Genomic DNA, 19,796 nt, shown 5'->3' with positions numbered 1-19,796 from the left:
GAACAGAGGAGGTTACACATAAACATGAAAAAAAACTTCTTCACAGTAAGAGTACCAGAACACTGGAACAGGCTGCCCAGAGAAGTAGTGCGGTCTACTTCTCTGGAGACATTTCAAGACCTGCCTGGACATGCTCCTGTGTGAGCTAATCTAGGTGTTCCTGCTCCAGCAGGGGGATGGGACTAGATGATCTTTCAAGGTCCCTTCCAATTCCTGTCATTCTGTGATTCTGTGAGACATGAAAACAGTTTGAATCACAGATTACTCCAAATTTGAAAAAAACTGTATTCACAAGCCTGCAATGTGCCCTTGCTACAAAGAAGGCTACCTGTATCCTCATCTGCTTTAGGCAGAGCATTGCCAATAAGCCAAGGGAGATAACCCTTGTCCTCTGTTCCTCACTGGTCATATTTTGAGTACAGTTTTGGGCTCCATGTCCACAAGAGAGACATCATGGACATAAGAGAGAGAGTCCAGCAAAGGACTACAAAGATGCTGAAGGGACTGGAGCACCTCTTCTGCGAATAAAGGCTGAGGGAGTTGGGACTGTTCAGTCCAGAGAAGAGAAGGCTCAGTGGAATCTTAATGTAAATAAACAGATCAGAAGATCACATGCAGATTAAGATATAAGTGAACAGGCTAAGAGTAAAAATATCGTGACCATGGAGAAACAAAGTTAGCTTTGAAATGGCAAAAAACTAGAAATAAAGTACGAAGAGTAATAAAGAGCTTCAAATCAAAATGACTGAAAGAAAAACACACCGCTGCAATATTGTTATTACATTTTCTCCTTGTTTTTACCTGTTGATGAAGAAGTAGAGAACACACACAACATCAGCAGCAATGTGAACACTTAGGAGCTGTTTACCTGTACTATCAAGCGGTGGTAATGTTGGCTGTAAATCCTGATTGCAGAAATCAGTCCGACAGCACTCAATTGTCCGACGTAATTGTGCTTTTGGTGAATCCTGTTGAAGGGAAATCAGAAAAACATTCAGATTCTGAAGTGACCAGCTAGGACAAGCACTGGGAATCCTACTGATACAACTCAGCAGAAACAAAAGTTTAGGTCACTTTAATTTAAAAACACAAACAAACAAACAAAAATAATAATAAAAAACCAACAGAAAACAGCTCAACTCCACCATTTAATGTATGAGACCTTTACAGTAGTAGATAAGTACCATCTAATTTCTTTGGGTACAAACATTATACAGGCATATTGCTTCTTTTTCACATTACAGCACAAAAGTAGATACTTGCAATTTAACTGGCTATTTCATACACTGTAAAATTTTTAAGGTTGACCAAAAGCAGTTAATATATACTAAATAAATATTATTCTTATGACAGAAAAGCCAACTGCTTTAGAAATTTCAATTGCATTCATCATAGCAGCACTATTTGCATCAAAAACATTTTCAAAACACTATATATAAGATGGAATAGCACCTAATTAGCACCTAATAGTAATAACCAAACCTGAAGGTAAGACACTAATATAAACACAAGAACAATTTCATGATACCTCAGGACTGATTTGCAGTAATGTTAAACATTCACCTCTGTAACTGAAGTTAAGAGTGCTTCCAAAAAAGATATTCTGAGTATTCAAAACAGAGATAGCATTTTGGAAATAAATAAATAAATGAATAAATAATAAAAATTAAAAAGTGTAATACAGCTGGTGATTATCTCTATAAGCTTTGTTTAACATAAAGAATGAGACAAAGGAAAAACACAATTGCTCAGCTAATGCTATATCCCCTTCTAAACAAACCCCTACTCTATTAGCTGCATTTTCAGTTCCTATTTCTATAGGAGATAAGGAGTTCTATAGACATCTCTCTACTTAAGAACAGCAGTTTAAATCAAAAGCAAGTTACATGCAACTAATTATAAATAACCTCTCTGAAAAGGAACAAAGTTACATATCTAATAGAAAAATATACACATTCGCTAAATTGTGTAGATGTTCACCTAACTTCAAGGGAACTCTTGTAACCTGTGGATATAGTTGCTTAAGGTCAGCAATTCCCTGTCAAATGAACTGAAGAGAACAAGAAGTTACAAATTCAGACAATCAAGAAATCCCAAACTATAACAAGCTCCCTGGATCAATTAGTTTTACTATAAAGTTGCTTCTTCAACTAAGGAAACTGCTGATAGAAGTAAAAGGTTGTTGCCCTCTGTTCATTTTGTCAGTGAAATGGAACTATTTGCAGAGAGCTCCAAAAAGCCTGGATTTCACTCCAATCTTTGCTCAAAAACCATAAAGAATCCCATTCTCCTCAGTGGAACAGTAACATGTAAAACTTTATGACTGCAGCCAAATTACAGAGATTTAAATTACTTATGCAGTTTCCCTAAATAATCTTCATGGTTATTTCCAATTTTAACAGCATCTCCTTTTTACCTTGCACTGGAAGTCTGAACCTTCATACTTCATGCAGCCAGAAGCAAGTGTTGGTTCCCCATGTTCATCTTCCTCAATGATAGCAAAGCAATGCCCATTAGTTCTGGAATAAACAGATGAGGTGTGTTTTACCAACCTGTTTACTGTCTGATATACAGCACTAGATGGCTATGAACTAATTAAGAATTGCAGTTCCTAAAACAAAAATAACACTCTGTAACAGTGGTTACCACACAGTTTGATATCACCCTTCCTTCCCCTCTCTTCTCAGTATTTTCAAATAAAACACTGTAGGGATATTTCCTTCCTTTATACTCCAATTTTCCCCAGCTCTTTATTTTTATACCAATCACACAGACAGTTGTTCAGAAGCAACTGAGGAGCGTGGATGTGCAAAGATGAGACCACGCAGGCTCACTGTTGTACAAATTTATAGGTTAAAAAAAAACAAACAACAAAACCCCCCAAATTCCCTTGTGTCTGTTATGGGAAGCTCCCTCAGTGAAAGAAAACTATCAAAAAGTGAACAACATACAAACAGCATCCAAAAAGTAACCCTGAGCAGAACACTCACAACCACTTTCTGAATAGGACTGTTTAAATTAAGGTAAAGAAACAAACAGCGTTATTTCAGAATAGTCATTTTATTGCCATTAGTCACCGCAGATGGAAAAAAAATGAAGGCCTATACTGACTTGATACAGTAGAGGGCGATAAAAAACAAAAGAAAAGCAGGAAGGCTATTTAGAGACAAAAAACCTGAGTGATCTATGAGCATTTCCAAGGTGCAGAACTATGTTTGTAAAATACTATGCGAATTTATGTTTCAAAATACAGTATCAAGGTTGGAGCCATAAAAGCTACTTTATATGCCAGGCAACAGCATTAGAGGCTCTTAATATTGTAAACAGTCAAATTACATTAGAAAGTGTATTACTTTCTATTACTGATCTATCTTTAGATCAGTTCTTGAGGAAGAGTTTCCATGTTTCCTTAAACACGGCAAGGTGAATGAAGAAACAGAAGACAAGGAGTAAGGAACATTTAAAGACAAAGAAAAAATGTCTTAAGGGGGCAGGCAATCAGTAAATCTTGTAAAATACCTGTGTCTATCCAAGCTAAAGCTTGTTAGTTCTAGTGAAAGCAGTATTGTTTATATACAGACTGTGGATTTTAACTCTCAGCTTTTCACGGTACCGTTGAGTTTCTAATCCATTATAACCAAATCACCTCATTCAGCACACTAGAGATACTTCATGTTCTCAGGAGCAAAAAGCTTCCTCAAAGAGCCCGCTCTGTCCTGCGTGCAATACTTACATGCATGTGTTATTAATAGCATCATCTGGACAATGTCCTGAGCAGTAGCACTTAAGGAATGGTAAGGTGTCCTCTGGAGCGAGCGTTACCCCATTTCCTTGTTTCTTTTGGTCAGGATTTGTCTTCATTCCTGTGCCATGGAGCATGCTGTCTAGATTTTGTCCTGGACATTTAAACAACAAAATTAAAAGAATATGTATTTCTGCAACTCTCAGAACTGGTTAGAAACCTTTTATTATCAAATAACTGCATTATACCAGATATTACAACTACCCTGAGAATGACAGAACTTTGAGTTAAACATTCTATTCTAGAAATATCTAGCTCATACTTTGTTTCTTGTTTGAGCAAATCTCCCAGCCATAATCAATATAAACAGGATATTTTTCCTTCTTGAGGTGGGGCAGAAAACTAGTGATGCAAGGGTGGTAAGAATTTTCTGAAGAAAGCCTTTCTCATTCCTGTGCTCAGAAAGCCAAGAGGCTGGCTGCTGGGTAACCACAACAGCATCATTTTATGCATGACCAAACATACTTAATATGCAATTTTGTAATTCTCTGAACTGAAGTCATTTTTTATGGATTCACGGTCTCATAGAAGAGCACTAATAACTCCTGAATCTCTTGGGTTTTTTTGATCTCTGCATGCATTAGTACTTCAAAACAGAGCTAAGGTGAATCCTGTTTGCAAATTAGATTTCCATAAATGACACGAACATTCTCACAAATAAGCTTCCAGAGAACAAAAATAGGGCTAACTAATGTTCCCAAGTAGCCTTCAGTTTCTCGGCATTAATAGACTTGAGCATCATTTATTCTGCTTCATACTGCTAAAGTGCTTTTCTAGATGTAGGAATTCCTAAGAAAAATACCATCTGTCTTCTGAGGGAAGAACATTCAGGAAAAAAAAATCTGGAACATGAACTGCCTCATTTGCAATGTGCTTTGTGACCACTATCGGAGATGATCTTTATCCTTTTCCTTCAGCTCTATTGCACGTAAAGTCACCAGGAAAAAACTTTTTCTATGCATTCCCCAACAGGTATTCTTGGCGTTTTAAGTCCTCAAAGCGTGAGCCCAACTCAGGAGAACTGTGAACAGGCTCACCTGCACTGATCATATTTACATCCCATCTCTGTGAGATCACAGCCAGTTCGGACTGATGGAAGCTCTTAATGAATCAGTTACAAATCAGCAAGTGCAGGTACCTCAGTACCTCTCAGAAAGATCTATCACAATGAAAACTTTCAATTTATCTAGGAATAAAACATGTTTTGGAGGAAGCTCATGGTTTCATAACACATCCTCATGGCTTCTTGTCAAACTCAGAGACCACTAGCTGTAATGAAGACGTTACTCTAATGCTGCACCATGTCTGACAGACGTGCAGAGAAGACTGATAACACTTGTGCAGCTATCACTTTCTGCATGACTGTTCTAACATCCGCTGTCAATCAGTCAAGTGTGTGGATAAATATTTGTCAAATCTGACTCTAAACAAACAGACAAAACAACCCACAAACAGACTTGTAGATTTCCTTTTCTAAATACAGTAGGGAGTGCATCCCCAATTTCACTCTAAGTACATGGCATCTTCTTCAGATACAATTAAGAGTACATCCCTATTTTACCTAAAAACTCAGATGACTTAGCCATGTTTTATTTGAGACACAGTTTCCAACAGCATTTCAGTAACATCAAATGCACACCACGTGCGACAGGTATTTCGTATTTAATCAAAAGGTATTTTGCACTTCTCAAGTGCCCACTCATTCACATTTATCCTTTCTCTCTTTCCACAGCTTCCATCCCAGCAAAAACTGCAAGTCATTTTAATACCACGCTGCAGATGTTACACAACACTGTTTTCACTTTTGAGAAGTCCTGACCTGCTCAGAGAAATGGTAATTCTACTTATTATTTACTTGAAGGAACAGCCACTGCGTAAATACAAATATTATTTTTCCTTCTTATTTTCTTCAACTACCAAGATATATTTCCTTAATTCAGGAACTAAACAGTTAATATTGTAAAAGCCTTCATATCTTCAGGGAAATTCCACATGTTCGAAGTCTGAATACTTTACGACCCACGTCTCACATTCATCCATCTTCCTACTCTGAACATTAAATGGATTTCTTCAATTTATTAGAAGGTACCAAGCCCCTTAATGTAGGGCTACTCCCAGCTCTTAGAGAATAAGCAAAATATGAAACTGCAATTTGTAATAGGTTCAGGCTAACATAATCCATATAATTCCCCAGAACTTTCTGACAGAAATATCTATAAATTACCGAAGGACAGTTTTCATTTTCCCTGTCAGTGTAAAGGTGCCATCTAAATTTTAAGCCCAGTCTGGCATTTTTCAAGCAGTATTATTTCTTCTAAACTAACACTGCAGGAAGAATAGTGTATACCAGTCTTTTATAGTTAAAATACACTTTTCCTCTTTATTCTTTAGGATGATTTGTATAGCAAGATTTGTGAAAAAAGGGTAACGTCACTCCCATTTACAAGAAAGGGAGGAAGGAGGACTCAGGGAACTACAGGCTGGTGAACCTCACTTCTGTGCCTAGGAAGATCATGGAACAGATCCTCATGAAAGACATGTTAAGGCACATGAGGGATGAGCGGGTGATCCAAGACAGCCAACATGGCTTCACCAAGGGAAGGCCATCCCTGACCAACCTAGTCGCTTCCTATGATAGAGTGATGGCAACAGTGGACAAACGGAAGGCAACTGATGTCATCTACCTGGATTTCTACATGGCCTCGGACATGGTCACCCCACAATATTCTTATCTCTAAGCTGAAGGGAGATGGATTTGAAGGGTGGACTATTCAGTAGATAAGGAACTGGTTGGAAGGTCGAAGGCAGAGCCAAATGTCAGTGCTGGTGAGCTCAAACATTCCCACACAACCACAAAGAAGCTGATGAAACTCCAAGCCAACAGTTTAGCATTTCCTCCATACCATCACCACATCGCCTCATATGTACTGTGTTTATTTCAACCAAAATTATGCCTGTAATTTCGTATTCAACTATATCCTCTCTACCTCCACAGATCTAGCTGTAATGCTAGAACTAGTAGTTACAGAACTCAGAGAATCATAGAACAGTTTGGGCTGGAAGGGACATTTAAGATCATCTAGTTCCAACTCCCTTGCTATAAGCAGGGACATCACCCTCTAGATCGTGTTGCTCAAAGCCCCATCCAGCCTGGCTTTGAATGCTTCCAGGGAGAGGGCATTCACAACCTCACTGGGCAACCTGTTCCAGTGTCTCACCACCCTCACTGTAAAGAATTTCTTCCTAATATCTAGTCTATATCTACCCTCTTCCACTTTAAAACCACTTCCCCTCATCCTGTTGCTACCTCTCCTTATAAAAAGTCCTTCCTCATCTTTCCTGTAGGCCCCCTTCAAGTACTGGAAGACCGCTATATGGTCTCCTTGGAGCCTTCTCTTCTCCAGGCTGAAGAGCCACAGCCCTCTCTCAGCCTGTCAGCTGGAGAGGTGCTCCAGCCCTCTCATAATCTTCGTGGCCCTCATCTGTACCTGCTCCAACTACTACAGCATATCCTTACTGTGTTGGGGGCTCCTGAACTGAACACAGTACTCCAGGTGGGGTCTCACGAGAACACAGTAGAGGGGCAGAATCACCTCCCTTGACCTGCTGGTCACACTTCTCTTGATGCAACCCAGGATATGGTTGGCCTTCTGGGCTGCAAGTGCACACTACTGGCTCATGTTGAATCTTTCATTGACACTCCCAAATCCTTCTCCTCAGGGCTGCTCTCTGCCCTGACCCAGATGCCACACCTTCCCCTCGGTCTTGTTGAACACGATGAGGTTGGCATGGTCCCATATCTCAAGCCTGTCCATGTCCCTCTGGATAGCATCTCTTCCCTCGAGTGTGTCAACTGCACCACTCAGTTTGGTGTCACCTGCCAACTTGCTGAGGGTGCACTTGAGCCCACTGTCCATGTCACCTACAAAGACTGCTCCATGACCTACAAAGACTGCTCCTAACACCGATCCCTGAGGAACACTGCTTGTCACCGATCTCCACTTGGACATTGAGCCATTGACCACAACTCCCTGAGTGCAACCATCCAGCCAATTCCTTATACAGAGAGTAGTCTATCCATCAAATCTATTTTTCTCCATTTTGGTGACCAGAACATCACACAGACCAGTGTCCAATGCTTTGCACAAGTCCAGGTAGTTCACTCAAGTTGTTCAACAGTTTTCTGCTGAATTCATAATCACTTTCCTCTGGTTTATATTGACATTATACATGAAAACACTTTCATTCCAAAATAAATTATCCTTACAAGGGATTTATCCTAACAGAATTACAGTACACTAAATACTTCTTATGTTAGATAGGTCTTCCTTACAAAAAAAGGAGATACTTTGAGATTTTCACCATTCTGCAGGTAAGAAGTTTTCAAGATTTAACAGGTACTGTATGCTAATCTTGGTATAACTGCTACAGATTGAACGAAGTAACAGTACTTTCCATTAAAAACACAGTAACACAGAAAATTAGGTTATGGGTACAAATGAAGTATCTTAAATACTTCTGTAAGCTCTGCATTCTGACATTTTTACCCTTTAAGTTTCTATAGCTCTGCCTTTTTTTTTTTTTTTTTAATAAATAGATCAAGCCTGTGATCTCTGAAGGCCAGGCATGTTATAGGTAGCTCCACCTAGCAGAACTGGTTCCTTAAAAAACAAACAATGACAGCAAAACAAATAAAAACATACAAACAAAAAAATTACAGCACGTTCCCAGACTGCTTGTTTAAAACCTTTCACTGCCACCCTCTAGCTCCTGCAGGAGGTACAGCACAGAGTTTAACATAGCAGTGCCCCAACCAGCAATACCCAATCTCTAGTCCTACTTCCCTTCCCGGAACAGTCACTTCTGAAGAATACTCTCTGTTCTTGTATATTAAATACAAGCGATAATGAAAAGAGAATTTTACTTCTAATTTACTTAAAAAAATAAAAAAAAATAAAAATAAAAAAGAACCCCAACTCAATGCATTATAGCTTACATTAAGCATACGTTTGAAGAATAAAGTTAACCTCAAATTTAGTTTAAGTAAGATACGTTTTATGTATATATATATACATAATATATTTATATATATACATATATATATGTGAAATCTCTTCATAATCCATTAAAGTAACTTAATCAGAAGAAATCTTTACCAATAATTTAACAAGTTTTAATTAACAGTTATTCAACAGGTTTGCTGCCAATGTTTTAAAGATATATGGAACCACGAGTTGGGAAGAACACAGGTAAGCAAAAATACATACTCTGAAAAATTAAGTTCCTTCTGCAGATTTTAGAATATATATATTTTTTTCAGGTTAGTTACTGAGCTTGAACACGAAACATGAAATTCAGAAAGTGCGTTCAAGTTAAATAAACTATTTTCAATATAATAATTTTCAGTCATAGAATGGCTTAGATTGGAAGGGATCATAAAGATCACATAGTTCCAAGCTCCCTGCCATGGGCAGCTGTCACCTGCCAGATCAGGCTGCCCAGGGCCCCATCCAGCTTGGCTTTGAATACCTTCAGAATCAGGATGCCCGCAGTCTCTCTGGGAAATCTGTTCCAGTACTTCACCATCCTTGGACTGAAAAAAATCTGCCTAACATCTAACCTAAACCTTCCCTCTTTTAGTTTCAAGACATTCCCCCTTGTCTTATCACTATCAGACTGTGTAAAAAGTCAGTTCACCTCCTGCTTGTAAGCCCCTTTCAAGTACTGGAAGGCCACAATGAGGTCTCCCAGGGGACTTCCCCAAACTAACCAAGCCCAAATTCCTCAACTCTTCTTCATAGGAGAGGCGCTCCAGCCCTCTGAGCATCTTAGTGGCACCCCTCTCATCCTGCTCCAACAGCTCCATGTCTTTACTGCGCTGGGGACCCCAGGCCTGGACACAATACATCTGATGGGGCCTCACAAGGGCAGAGCAGAGGAGGACAATCACCTCCCTCTCCCTGCTGGCCACCCCTTTTTTAATGCAGCCCAGAACACAGTTGGCCTTCCAGGCTGCAAGCACACACTGCTGGCTCATGTCCAGCTTCTCGTCCACCAGGACCCCCAAGTCCTTCTCTGCAGGGCTGCTCTCAATGAGTTCTTCTCCCACTCTGGGCTCATCTGACACTGCCCTGACCCAAGTGCAACACCTTGCACTTAGCCTTGTTAAACCTCATTAAATTTTCACATCCCCACTTTGTGAGCTCATCCAGGTCCCTCTGGATGGCATCCCTTCATTCTATTATGTCAGCTGCACTGCCCAGCTCGGTATCATCAGCAAACCTGCTGAGGGTGCACTTGATACAACTATTCTAGGTAGCTGATAAAGGTATTAAAGAGCACCACCCCCAAGACTGACCCCTAAGGGACACCAGTCATGAACAGCCTTCACCTGGACATAGATCTCTTGACCATATAAGTAACAGGAAGCAGGATACTGAAAACAAACATCAACAGATTTATTTTCTGTTTGCTAATGGACAATACCAACTTTAAGTCTTAATACTCAGTATTAATACTACGGCAGGTTTTAAAATTTAAGTTTCAATAAGCTCTTCCTCATATATATTGAATGCAATTTTTTGTTACCTTATTTAAAAGATCTAATATCCTGGTGTTCTGCAGTGTGTCTGAGGAACATACAGAAACATGATGAATCATGCATCTCATTACATCATAATGCCAGCTTATATCAAAGTTTAAAATTTAGGAGAACATGTTTAAGTATACTTGAAGCTACTTAAACAGTCCATTGCATACTTCAATTAGTTCTGCTCATCAGGGTATTGTATAGAACAAGGAATGCTACTCTGAAGTAAAACTGGTTCTATGAACTGAAAAACTGCACTAGCAGTAAGGCAAATACCTATTTACTACAGTTCTTAATTGCAGTTGAAGGTGACAAATTCTCACCTTAGATAAGCAAAAGAAGGTGGTTGTCTACGTAAAGCAGTAGTGAATGCAGAGTAAATTACATCTATGATGATACTGTAAAGACCTTCCACAATAAGAAAAATACAGAAACGATTTGTGCCTGTTTTTAATTTAAAATAAAGGCTATTAAATTTAGTCATCTGCTATTCACATCCATTCCTGATTATTTCTCAACCAGGGCAGTGTTCCATAAGCCAAAAAGATGCAGTCCTCATTCCAAAGGTAATACATGGTAACTACCAGCTTATTTTTTCCACATTGCCCTAAACCAGATTCCTCGAAGAATCCAACAAGTGCAGAGATGACTGGTTCTTTGTTGTTTGGTTTCTTCCTTTCTTTTCTTCTTCTTTTTTTTTTTTTTAACCCCCCAACCCCCCCCGTATAATTCACGTGTTTGAAGACAAGCCCTTAGGCAATATGCATCAAAGCAGCAATATTTCAGCTAGCTCAATTTTCCCAGGGCTCTCAGAACTTGCTCCGTATTGATACGAAAGTAGAGAGAGATTCTTAAGAGTAATTCCTTCTTCAGAAGCAGATTGTTTTAGAATTCAGAGTATTTCAACTTAATATTGTTATAATATACATTAGAAGGTATTCATTCAAGCATTGTTATCAGAAAGAATGTAGTTCAATTTTAAGTCACTTTGAGTTCTCTATACTTATCTTATTTCCATTTCTAACTAGTTCTTTCAGTTACTATTGCTTTTGAGTAAAATGCTGATGGAACAAGCTCTACTACAAATTACTATATCTGAGAATAATCCAGAGTGGAAGAGACCTCTAAGAGGTCCCTGGTATCACATGATCAAAGTTGGTCCAACTTGGAAATTAGACTTGGTTGCTCAAAGTCATTACAATCAAGGTTTGGACAGCTTTAAGGACAGGTAAGGCACAACTTCTTAGGCAGCCTGTTCTATGCTTGATTGCATTCAGCACAATTTTAGGTTTTTTTCCCTGATTCCTCTCCAAAGTTTCCTTTACTGAGATTGCTAGCAGGAACAAATCTAATTATCTTAGAGTTATTTGTAAATACATGTGAATCTCTACTCTAACCTTCAAATACATGCCACCTACGCTATTTCTGTCTAACCAGACTCAATTAATTCTTGTTAATTAAAACACAGCACGTTCACAACAGGATGAGGGACTGGTGTTAAGGATTTCCCTCTCCTAGATAAACTAAGATGTGAGATACCTAGATTTATGATTGTTTTATTGCCTTCAACCTTGAAACATTCACTACAATTGCAAAGCTTCAAATCAAGCCCCTCACTCCTCCTCACCCCCAAAGTGTGTGCATGCACAAGAACTATAGCCTTAAATACTTTTGACTAAGTTTTGCACATATCCAGAGAGAGGACTTGTGTTCCACAAAACTTCAGCTGTGAACAAGTGAGCAGAATGAATGCCTTGCACAGAAGTATTCATCATTATTTCAAGACATAGTGTAGCTGACCAGCTCCTCCCCAGCCAATTCAAAGAAAATACTTCTGTGTCACAGCCTTGCCCAGCTGCCCCTTGCCACACTAAATCTGCAGTCAGCACAGGAAGCATACTACATTTCCATTGCTCATTTGAAATATCATTTATATTTATTGCTTGGAAAAGCCTGGTGATCTGTCTAAGTGCTTCTCCCCGTGCAGGTTAGCAGCTAGGGCTGTTCCCAGATAAAAGTTATTAAAATGGCTTCACTGATACCATTGTAACTAACAAGAATGGGATTCTCATCCACCCATCAGAACAATGTACAGACACTTTATTTTTTACCCCCCCCTAACTAGCTGTAGTCTTGATAGTTACTATAATATTAAAACTTATCATCTTAAAAGTTATAAGCTTCAATTCCATAGAAACTCACAACCAGAAGACAGGCACATTGGTTGGTTTCCAATGACTTTCTTTTTAATTTAACCTAATTCAAGAGAGGAATAGAAGTCCTAGTGATAACGGTATCTCCAGAAGTTTTTGATAATTCATGACCAGATGGACAACAGTCTCACAAATACTTCACTAATCAAAAACCAGGCTATTATGAATACCATGTAGCCTCACCTCATTCAATTGAGTGAGCACAAATGGTTTGTTCAGTTAATGCTGAGCTGTCTTGGCTGCTGGGAGTGTTGAAAAATATAGGTAATTCCACAGTATGGTTTCTAGAGAGGGTCAAGTTTGAAGGGTTCAGATGCACTTACAGGAAACTGAAATTCAGGAGGTCACAACACAGAATTTCTTCAATTTTGCTGCTCATGTAAGTTTCTCTACGTTGTACCTATACTGGTATCTGCTCTATTCAAGCACTCGCAGAACTATACCGCATAATCTAACCTCCACATGACCACTATAATGTCCCCTTTTTTTTGTTAAGTGTTTGGCATGTCAGGCAGACATACCAACCTGCCTGCAAAAGAATGGTCCTTGGTGTTTGCATAGAGCTCACAGAAAAACACAAAACAACAACAAACAGTGGAATTACACATTAAATACAAAGCTTTTTTCAGCTAGTATACAATTACCTTGAACATGGAGAATGATAAGCAGATAGGCTCCAAGCAATCGCTCACAAACTCTCAGTCGAGTCATTGTTCACTGTTAATCCTTCCTGTGCAAGGCAAGTGGCCCTTCTGCTTGACAATCGTTAAGCTTAGTCTGTTTGGTGAAGCCTAATACAAGACTGCAAGGATGATTCTGTAACTCTTCCAACTTCGTTTCCTGAAAGATACAGTACAATAGTGTTCAGTTACTACTTGCATTTCTGAAACATGGAAAAAAATTTTCAAGATTCTCCATCACACTGAACATAACTTGACCTCTGCAAAACAAAATTTAAAAGGCCAATGTTTATTAAGATCGGTAACTAAAAATATCAGTAATTGTTAGGGTTTTCTAAGATATATGTTTTTGCTAAGAACCAGACCCACAGCAGTTTTAATGGTTATATCAACATTATTGGGTTTGTTAACTCACCAGTTGCCGTCATACATTTTTGACTCACATACAGCTATCACAGGTACTATTTAACAGATTAACATGTAAAAGTAAACTGAATAAAAAGTTACTTTTTCAGACAGCAGTGGTCAAATACCACTCCTTTATTAAGTGTAGTAGTTGTGATCACGTTCTGCTTAATGAACTTTTTATAGTGATTAAAAAAGGAAGCTTAATTAGGCCTGAAGAGACTCGAGAGCAGCTCGAACACCTCAACAGTGCAGAGAAACAAAGGCGATTTTGTGGGAGGAAGAAGAGAACCCCGAATCTGCCTTTGTGCGGCCTCTTGTTTCGGCGGGCCTGACCCCCTGACCCCTGTCAGCCCGGCGCTGCTCATGAATGCAGACCCTCGCATTTGTGCTGCAATTACTGCTGGTGGCCGCTTCCACCAGAAATAACTCAATCTTGTCTGCGGTAAGACCCGAGAACTTTTCATTTTAATTAGTGCTTCAGAGGCATTCACCATGGAGGGAAATTAGCGGCAGAGCCGGGAGGTGTCTGTCACTTCAATTGAGGCGGGAAGGGGCACACAGCCTCCGACCCGTGCCCTACTTTTCACACATCTCTGACTTCTCTCTAATGAAGCAACAAAGCACTGCGGTGCAGGCGGCGGCAGGGCCCTGAGCTGCGGGGCTCAGAGCAGCCGCAGTGCGGTGCGGGCTGTTCGGGAAGGCAGGCGGCATCGCCCCCGTGCTGACTGAATGGCAGCGTGCCTTCTAACGGCCCCAGTGCTCTGAGCTTCAACAGCCACCGCCTCTCGAGGCGCAGCACAACATACTGCTCTCAGCTTTCAACCTGTGTGCATCTCCTTTCTTTCATATTTCTATTTTCACCACGTATAAGCACGTACATCAAAGTACATGTCACAAAATGACACAAAGGACACGTTTTTTTCCTAATTCCCAATTATTATATCACCGTAACTTGAGAATGCTTATCACCATTTAAAAGAATATCTCAAAAATGGAAACTAAAATCCTGCAGGACTGCAACTCCCTTCTGTTCCCCTAAAACGTATGCACGATGCCTTCACATAATTGCTAGAATTACCTTGCTGCTGCTGCCAGCATCAGTCCAGCTCAGCTGGCTCAAGGCACTGGCAGACAGGCACTACGAATCTTGCTGTACCCACAGTGACAACATTTCATGGCGTGGCAGGGAAGCTTCAGCTACACTGATGAAAAATCAGAGATTTAGAATGAAATGCCACAACAGGAACTATGCGAACACGTCCTGTTCTGCTGCCCAGGCTACAAAAGCAACAAACGAGTCAAAAAACCCAGCGTGGGCAGGCTGAGGCAGCCTTCTCAGTCATCACAGTAAAACTCAACAGAGCCTTTCTGCCACACTATCAGAGGAGATTTTAGACATTTCTCACCCATCATTTGAGCTGTTCCTTTTTTTCATTTCAGTTTCTGAGCTAAAAACTCTGCCAAATAGTTCTCCAGAAGCCTTTATTGTTCCTTCTCAGAAAAGGAAATTGCCTGACAAGATTTCATTCTGAACATTACCTTGCAGTCTGATAACTCTGATACAACTGCCGCATGGTTTAACAGATTGAAGATGCTTTAAAACAGACTAGTTATTCTAGTAGTAAATACCACACCCCGAAGTGTGAGAATTTCTTCCTCTGAGAACAGCTTTCATTAAAGCACGACAAAAACACAACAACAAAACCACATTTGACAAAACTGAAGGGGCCACGGTTACATCTCCGCTGAGTTGCCTCCGGATTGCCATTAACAAGGAAGGCTGCAGCCACACTGTGGCACACCAAGGTATGCAACAGCTGGAACATCTCCAAAAACTGCCCCATATTAATAGTTTAGGATGACACAACTAAGTGAGCACTTCAAATGTGTTAAAGCACCAATTAACTGCTAGAGTGTTTGTCAAATCAGTTAAGCTGAAGAAATTCAAAACCACAGGCCAACCAGTTGATTCCCAAAGTCTTCAATCTCTTTTTTTTCCTATTATAGCTATGAAGAAGCATTCAACTACAATCTTTTTAAAAGTGATTTATTCATAAATCAATGTCCAATTTGTCTACAGAGTAGTTTATAATCCCTCCTAAAAACATTTAAGATAATGTCTTTGTTATTATAACTGTGGCTTTTTTTTTTTTAATTGGAACTCAGCTGTGAATTCATGAACCAGGATGGGCATCTAGCCTTACACCTTGTATGACTCCAAAGATACGAAGCTAAAGGACACAAAACATGCCATGTTGTCCAAAATGATTTTGCAAGTAGAAAATCCAGGGGTAATTGTTCTCCAGAGAGGTGGTGGAGTCACTGAGCCTGGTGGTGTTCAAAGAGCGTTTGGATGTTGTGTTGAGGGACATGGTTTAGTGAGAACCATTGGTGAAGGGCAAATGGTTGGACTGGATGATCCTGTGGGTCATTTCCAACCTTAGCGATTCTGTGATTAACATTCATTGTAGTCCCTGCATGTAATGGGGACAAGACGCGATTTGGGTAGCTATAAACATGCTACCTCTATCATATTAACAGCTTCGAATGCAACTTTGAGGTAGAACAGAATGCCAGAGAAAAACCTGACTGTCAGTCTAAGACTGATGCAACAGCAACTTTTATGCTACAAATATTAGAGCTTTAAAACACTTGAAATGATGGCACACAGAAAATCATTAAATTGGTTGAAAGAACAACCAAGTAAAGAACTCAATGCAGAGTAGACAACAAATAGTTCTGAGAATGGAAATTGCTAACGCAGTTCAAACAACACTGAAGGATCTCAATTCTTAAATAAAATGTAATCAACTTGATTTATCATTCTTCATTAAAGAACTAAGCTCAATAAGTAGATTGTTGATAAACTTTTCTGGCAAACATGAATTATCAATTCAGTTGAGTGTTGCTTTTATGTAAAAAGGATTTGGATCATGTGAAGAACTGGAGTATCAGAACCAGGATGAAATACAATGGCATGACAGTGGCAAAGTTTCATGTTAGGAATAATTTCTTCTCTAAGTAGACTAGGAGTTGATGCATAAAGATACTGTACTGAAGTCCTTGGACACAGTTAACCAAACACATGATGTTAGAAGCATCAGTGCGACGTGGCTGGGAGAATGAGGCAAACAACTTGAGGACCCCCCTCGAAAATTTTCCAGAGGAAACAGCACTGTAAGACACACAAGAAAGATAAATTCAGCATAAGCCTAGGACTGATAATACTATCTGGAGAACAGGAAAGACCTATGAATGGAAACAATAATAATAATAAAAAAAGATTAATAAAGTGAAGGTTGGCAAGGAAATGTATAATCTTTAAAAGCATAACGTGAATAAAGGAAAGACACACCAGTATTCAATCAGCAAACTATTGTCTCAACAACAAGTAGGTATGATCTAGCTACTAAAACACATTTAGAGCAGAAATTAGAAGACTATTTCTAACCCTGCTTAGGTTTTTGGGCTGATCTAACTAAATCTAATCCAAAATCGTAAATACTTAAGTCTACCATCTGATACAGCTGCAGGTGACAGAAAAGGTGCAGACTCTGAAACAAGAGAGTGCTTCCAACTCCATATTCCTATTTATAATACAAGAAGAGTTGAAGTTAACTTTTAGTCAAAGTCAAATTTAGTCCGTTTTAGTCAATTCCACAACACCAACATTTTAAATGCAAGTTTGATGTTCTGTGCTTTTCTTTCTCTGACTGCTTTTTCAAACACATTTCTATGTAGTTAATGGAAGGCATGCCTATGACAACTATAAGTGCCATACTGAAACAGATAAACTAGTTATACTTAAGCATTGTCAAATGTACCACATGAAAAACATGGGTAAACGCAGGTAAAACCACTGCTGAAATCTCTGAAGAAATCATGGAGTCAACAAGAAGACTGGTGGATATTGCAAGCCAGTTGGCTTCATGACATCAACAAAAACTACTCCAAACCACTTGTTTATGCATCTATCTGTGCAAGGCCACAAAAATAATTCAATTAAACTAAAGATTATATTAGTATTATTTAAGAAATACCAGTGATTGCACATATTTAAAACCTGAGATTATGTATATGACTTGTACATTCTTTCACCATCCACAATCTGCTACAAAATTTGAACTATTAAATGAAGAGCATCATATGCTTCTGAAAAGATTGAGATGAATAACATAACCTAATTCAGTGGACATTTGTAAATGTATTTATAGTGAACTTACAGCAGCAGTGGGTTTGTTCACTCAAAGAACATAAACCCTAACAACTGTTTCCTGCAGAAGAGTTATGTTAAGAACAGACTTGATTTTGAGCAGCTGGATGAACGTCACTGAAATTCACTCTGGACACTAACAGAAATCTTACAAAAGGAAGATCTCACATTGTTTGCAACTGTGTGCATTACTGCAGACATTAGAAACCAAACTACCAAATCACGACGTATATGTCTGCTTCACAAACAAAGCTGTTAACCATGAAGAAATTACAGCATAGCTGCTTTTTACCATGCCCAGCACAATTAGGTAATTGGGGACGCTACTCATTGGACTCCTGAATGTCCATCTTACTGTTACTCTGGAATTCCAATTAACTAACTGCTGCAAAGTTTCTGCCATTAAATTAACAGTAATGAAATTCAGCAAACGTTATTTTCCCAGTGCCATCACGTATTCAGATCTATCCCTGCGTATTACAAGCATGATGCATCCTCTTATTCGAGCATATTCAAACAAGACTTCACTGCACAACTTTTATTCATCTTGACCCATTTTCGCCCTTCCAGCAGTGCTGTTTTTGCCACTAGCTGGCTGAAGTGTTCTGCCCTTCACACAAGTGCAAGAGGGCACCCAGGCTTCCTGCCCCAGGCAACATCACCTTCTGCCGCTCCTCCAGGCACTACCACCCTTCTTTCATTGTTTTTATCATCTCTTTGTCATTTCTGCTGGCTCCTTACAGTCACACCAGTCAACGTGAACTGAAGAAAAAAGCCGTTTTTTCAGTGTGTTATGTTACTACTGAAAATATCATACGGTTGTACTAACGTGCCTATGGATGTAGTTGGGTTTGGAGTCTCAAGTGCTTTATATGTTCCTCTACTCCCCCCTCCCCGTGTAGTTTACACACTACACCCGAGTCGAGGCAAAGAAAAAGCTGCACGTTGACCCAACTCCACATTTACTCACTCTGTAAGAAATGCACACACAGATCCCCAGAAGTCAGTTCCAATGCCTCTGCAAGCACAACTACTTTTATTGGAAGGGTCTCTAAAACGTAACATCCACACCAGCACCGCCGAGGTAACTAAGGAATGCTTTAACAAATACATAGAGGTTATTTTCCATTTTTAAGCACAGTGGTCCGCTATCAGTGCGGGAGCAGAGCGCTGTCACACGGGACGGCTCTCCGTCAGCTGGCCGCCCGTACCTCCAGCCTCGCCCAGCGCAGAGCCGCCCCCGTCCCGCACCGCGGGTGCGCGCAGCCGCCGTGCCGTGCCGAGCCCCGCCCGCAGGGCGGTGCCGCCGCTGCCGCTTCCAGCTCGGGAAGGGAGGAGTCGCAGCTACTCAGCTGAGGCGGCTCGGGCCCTTTTCCTTACGAAATACCGAAAAGCAGACCGGCGGCCCTCTCGGCTCGGCCCTCCCCTCTCTCCCCTCAGCCCGACCGAGGCAGCGAGGACCGCAGCGCCGTGGCCGGCTGCCAGCAGCGCAGCGCCGAGCCCCCCCGGCCCCGCTCGGCGAGGTGCCGCGCAGACTTTCTGGCTCCACGGCCATTGTTCGCATGGCTGCCCCGCTCCTCGGCCCCCGGGCATTAGCATGACAATGCCGCCTTCCCCTCGGGCGGCCGGCTCCCCCCGGAAGACCTCTACCCCCGGAGAACAACTCGGGCCGGGGTTGCTTTTTTCCCCTCCAGATTTTCAGTCGCCTTTTCCTATTCAAGGCTTCCAGTAACTGAGCACGAAATTAAACGCTCAACAAGCACTGCTGACAAGGCTCAGAAATACCGATAGCGCAGATCAGTAATTACCAAGGTCACGAGAGACGGCTTGGTAACAGTGACCGCAGGGCCTTCGCTCTTTATGGTGCAGCGTGAAATCTGCTGCCGTGATG

At 40.4% G+C, this 19,796-nt stretch overlaps 1 protein-coding gene across 5 annotated transcripts in view; it reads right to left on the bottom strand.

Moving 5' to 3' along the window:
* The window catches only part of BMPR1A (bone morphogenetic protein receptor type 1A), a 79,880-nt gene that overhangs the window by 11,408 nt on the left and 48,676 nt on the right, over nt 1-19,796 (bottom strand). For 4 of the 5 annotated variants that reach the window (NM_205357.2, XM_015287960.4, XM_015287961.4 and 1 more), the window contains 4 exons: nt 13,249-13,444; nt 3,734-3,896; nt 2,417-2,519; nt 869-968 (listed from right to left, as the gene is read on the bottom strand). In NM_205357.2, coding sequence (NP_990688.2) covers nt 869-968; nt 2,417-2,519; nt 3,734-3,896; nt 13,249-13,315 — 433 coding nt within the window. In that variant the 5' untranslated portion in view covers nt 13,316-13,444. Of the gene's footprint in view, nt 1-868; nt 969-2,416; nt 2,520-3,733; nt 3,897-13,248; nt 13,445-14,770; nt 19,226-19,796 lie in introns of those variants that run through there. The other variant, XM_046942766.1, reaches the window with a different exon arrangement.

The sequence above is a fragment of the Gallus gallus genome, chromosome 6 (assembly GCF_016699485.2).
Source record: "Gallus gallus isolate bGalGal1 chromosome 6, bGalGal1.mat.broiler.GRCg7b, whole genome shotgun sequence".
Classification (NCBI taxonomy): domain Eukaryota; kingdom Metazoa; phylum Chordata; class Aves; order Galliformes; family Phasianidae; genus Gallus; species Gallus gallus.
This window is presented reverse-complemented; position numbering and strand designations above follow the sequence as displayed.